The 3,589-nt window shown below is 36.3% G+C and overlaps 1 protein-coding gene across 1 annotated transcript; it reads right to left on the bottom strand.

Annotated features, from left to right (window-relative positions):
* Positions 1-1,202: 1,202 nt before the first annotated feature.
* On the bottom strand, positions 1,203-3,244 carry LOC113290739. Its single transcript, XM_026540324.1, has 2 exons — positions 1,918-3,244; positions 1,203-1,735 (listed from the first exon to the last, which is right to left on the bottom strand). The coding sequence occupies exons 1-2, from the start codon at positions 3,242-3,244 to the stop codon at positions 1,203-1,205; spliced, it is 1,860 nt and encodes a 619-aa protein (XP_026396109.1).
* Positions 3,245-3,589: the final 345 nt, after the last annotated feature.

Below are 3,589 nucleotides of genomic sequence, written 5' to 3'. Positions count from 1 at the left end.
TTCAATCACAAATGGTTTGGTGAAGTCTGGAAGGGCTAGAATAGGGGTATTGCTCATTGCTGCCTTTAGTTTCTCAAAAGCAGTTGTTGCAGCTGGTGTCCATATGAAGGAGTCCTTCTTAAGCAGAGCTGTGAGAGGTTTACTGATGAGGCTATACCCTTGGACAAATTTTCTATAGTAACCAGTGAGGCCAAGAAAACCTCTCAATTCTTTAATTGTCTTAGGCACATGCCAACTTTGCATGCAGGCAATTTTATTTGGATCTGCACAAACTCCATCAGCTGTAATGATGTGGCCCAGACATTCCAAGGAAGGTTGTCCAAAGCAACACTTAGATAGATTAGCAAAGAGCTGATGTTGTCTCAACATGCCAAATTTTTTTTTTGAGATGCTTCAGATGTTGTTTCATGTTTGGACTGTAAATAAGTATGTCATTAAAAAATAATAGAACAAATTTTCTCAAAAATAGTTGAAAAATATCATTCATTAAAGTCTGAAAGGTTGCAGGAGCATTGGTAAGGCCAAATGGCATTACTTTGAACTCATAATGACCATGATGAGTTCTAAATGCAGTCTTGAAAATGTTCATGTCACTAACTCTGATTTGATGGTATCCTGCCCAAGGTAGTCAATATCGGTTGTACAGGACGATATTACAGGTTTTTATCGGATATCGAAAAATACTTATACGATATCAAAAATATCGGCGATCAAAGACGAAATGATATTATCGGTTGTACAGGCCGATACATACCGATATATCAGTTTTACTTGTACACCGATAATATCGATTTCATGAATAATTTTTCATCAACATGCATCTAGTCTTTACAGATAAGTACAATGTCAATTGGAGAAGGTAAAAAGCCATAATATATTTATAATATAAAATCAATGACTATATGGTAAGATATAAGATGGAAACCATATTTCGATTGCAAGGCAGAGAAATATAAAAGATAAATATGAAGGATAATAAAAAAGATTTACCGGCATAATGGAACAACAATCACAACGTTGGCTAATAAACCACCTTTTATTTTGGAAATTTGAGATATGTGTATGATTCTTATTATTTTTTACTATGGTTTTATAATTATTTGAAATTCTATATTAAATGATGTATCGCCTGTAAAAACAAATATTATCACTTGTATAGGTGTATAGGACCCGACCGATACGATACCGATACGCGATATTAACTACCTTGATCCTGCCTTTAGATCAATTTTGGAAAAGACTGTAGAATCCTTAAATTTATCCAATAACTCATCAACAATAGGAATTGGAAATTTATCTTTAATAGTGATACTGTTTAATTTCCTATAATCCGCACAAAATATCCAAGAACCATCTTTCTTTCTAACCAGTAAGATTGGAGAAGCAAATGGACTGTGACTAGATTGAATGATTCCATAGTGGAGCATCTCCTTGACTAGTTGCTCAACTAAACCTTTTTGAACATAAGGACATTTATAAGCTCTTTGGTTCACAGGTGTAGAAAGGGGTTGTAAAGGAATTTTGTGATCCAAACTTCTCTGAGGTGGGAGTTTGGTGGGCTCTTGAAAAATATCATTGAATTCATATAATAAGGGTTGGATAAGGTCAGGTGGAGGTGGTCTATGTGTTACTGATACAGAGAACAAATGACCCACAATGCCATGAGAAGTTGTGGCAAAAAATTTCTTAACTGACTCCCCACTAACATAAGCACAAAAGAGGATGGAGAAACACCCTGAAGTGTGATGTTTTTGTTATGATATTGGAAAGAAATACTCATCTTAGAAAAACTGAAGAGGACCTCACCTAAGGTTCTCAACCAATCAACACCTAGTACAATATCACACCCTCCAAGGGGCAGAAGTCTTAGATTTTCAACAAAATTGTGGCCCTGCATACTCTATTGGAGGTTAGAACATATTCCAGTACTGACAGTTTGGTCTCCATTGGAAACTGTAACTAGCATGGAAGGAGTTTGTTCAACATGTAATTTGAAAGAAGCAGCTAATGTGCTATCAATAAAACTGGTGGTACTACCAGAATCAATGAGAATGGATATCTTTCTCTTAAGGAGCAGACTTGGAATCCTGATGGTGTCACCAGTAGTAGTGCCTGTAAGAGCATGTAATGAAACCTCTATGGAAGATTGGACTGGTGACTCATTTGCTTCCTCAAAAACCTCATCCTCCCCAGTTTCAGTGGAGTCATCATTTTCAACCTGGAGCATAAAAATCTTTTGTTTACCCTTGCAAAAGTGGCCTTGTTTGTCCACCTCATCACAGTTATAACACAACCCCTGAGCTCTTCTGCGATTCATTTCCTCCTGAGATAGGCGCTTAATTGTTGGTGAAGTATTTGTGGCTTTTGTAGTGGGAGTGAAATTAAACCTTGGAGTGGAAGGAGCTGATTTAGGTGAAGTGGGAATAGGCTTTGGTGGAAAGGTTGGGGAGGAGAATTGCCTATTGGATTGAAAGGAATTGGTAAAAGATTGAGTAAATGGCTTGGTTGTTGATGCAGCCAGGTTAACTTTCTGTTCTTGTAGTCTAGCAAGAGAAAAAGCCTCAGAAAGTGTAGTTGGTTGAGACATTGAAATATATTTACCAATTTCCTCTTTGAGACCACTAAGAAAACTCATGACAAAATAAGTCTCAGTAAGAGAAGGATTCATGTTAAGTATTAAGGCTTTCAAAGATTCAAAATCCTCATAATAATCATCCACGGTGGAGCTTTGAACTAGTTTATTAAAACTACCCACAAAATTTTCTTCTATTGGATTTTCAAATCGAGCACACAAATGAAGACATAAATATGACCAGGTAATACGAGTTCTATTGACTTGAAAATTTAAAAACCATTTCTCTGCTTTACCTTCCAAGTAGATCGCAATAATGTTTACCTTCAGATGTTCCTCAATATTGTTGAGGTGAAAGTACCTTTCACTTTTCTGGATCCAGCCTCGTGGGTTATCTCCGTCGAATCTTGAAAAATCTAATTTAGGGATCTTGTGATGTTGATGATGAAAATACTGGTGTTGGGTGTGAGAAAAGTTAGTATCATTAGGATTTTCATGGTTAGAGCCACTGGCTCTTTCAGGAATTGGATTGCGCTCAAACAACTTTAGCAGATTATCAAATTTCGAGCTCGTCTCATCAAATTTACTGTGTAGATCCGTCAGCTCAGATTTAATCTGATCTTGAGCGCCTCTGAGTTTCTCAACATCTGATTCAACCTCTTTCAATGTCATGATGAAAAAATAATTTTGGTGTAATTTGAGCTAGATCGAAACTGCTCTGAATACCAGTTGTTGTGATGATACAACAACTAATAAACAAAGTAGAAATAAAATGAAGAATTGGTTGGATAAATCTCAAATCCACAAGGATTGAGCCAAATCTGGTTCTGAAGAACACAGTCACAGGGTTTTTTTTGTTTGACTTCTTAGCTGAGAATATAATACTCTTCTCTTACAAAATAAATACCAATGATCTTACTCATCTAAGGCCCAACGGATTGGACACACGTGTCACAATCTGACTGACTAACTACTAACAAATCAATTAACAACAAAAAAATAAGTAAGGCACCCGAA

This window comes from Papaver somniferum, chromosome 6 (assembly GCF_003573695.1).
Source record: "Papaver somniferum cultivar HN1 chromosome 6, ASM357369v1, whole genome shotgun sequence".
Classification (NCBI taxonomy): domain Eukaryota; kingdom Viridiplantae; phylum Streptophyta; class Magnoliopsida; order Ranunculales; family Papaveraceae; genus Papaver; species Papaver somniferum.
This window is presented reverse-complemented; position numbering and strand designations above follow the sequence as displayed.

Bases quoted from the DNA above. Each gene is read 5' to 3' on its own strand.
- LOC113290739 (XM_026540324.1), bottom strand. From the start codon at position 3,244: ATGACATTGAAAGAGGTTGAATCAGATGTTGAGAAACTCAGAGGCGCT. The intron at 1,736-1,917 runs GTTCTAACCTCC...ATCACACTTCAG, and splicing joins AACTGTCAGTACTGGAATAT to GGTGTTTCTCCATCCTCTTT.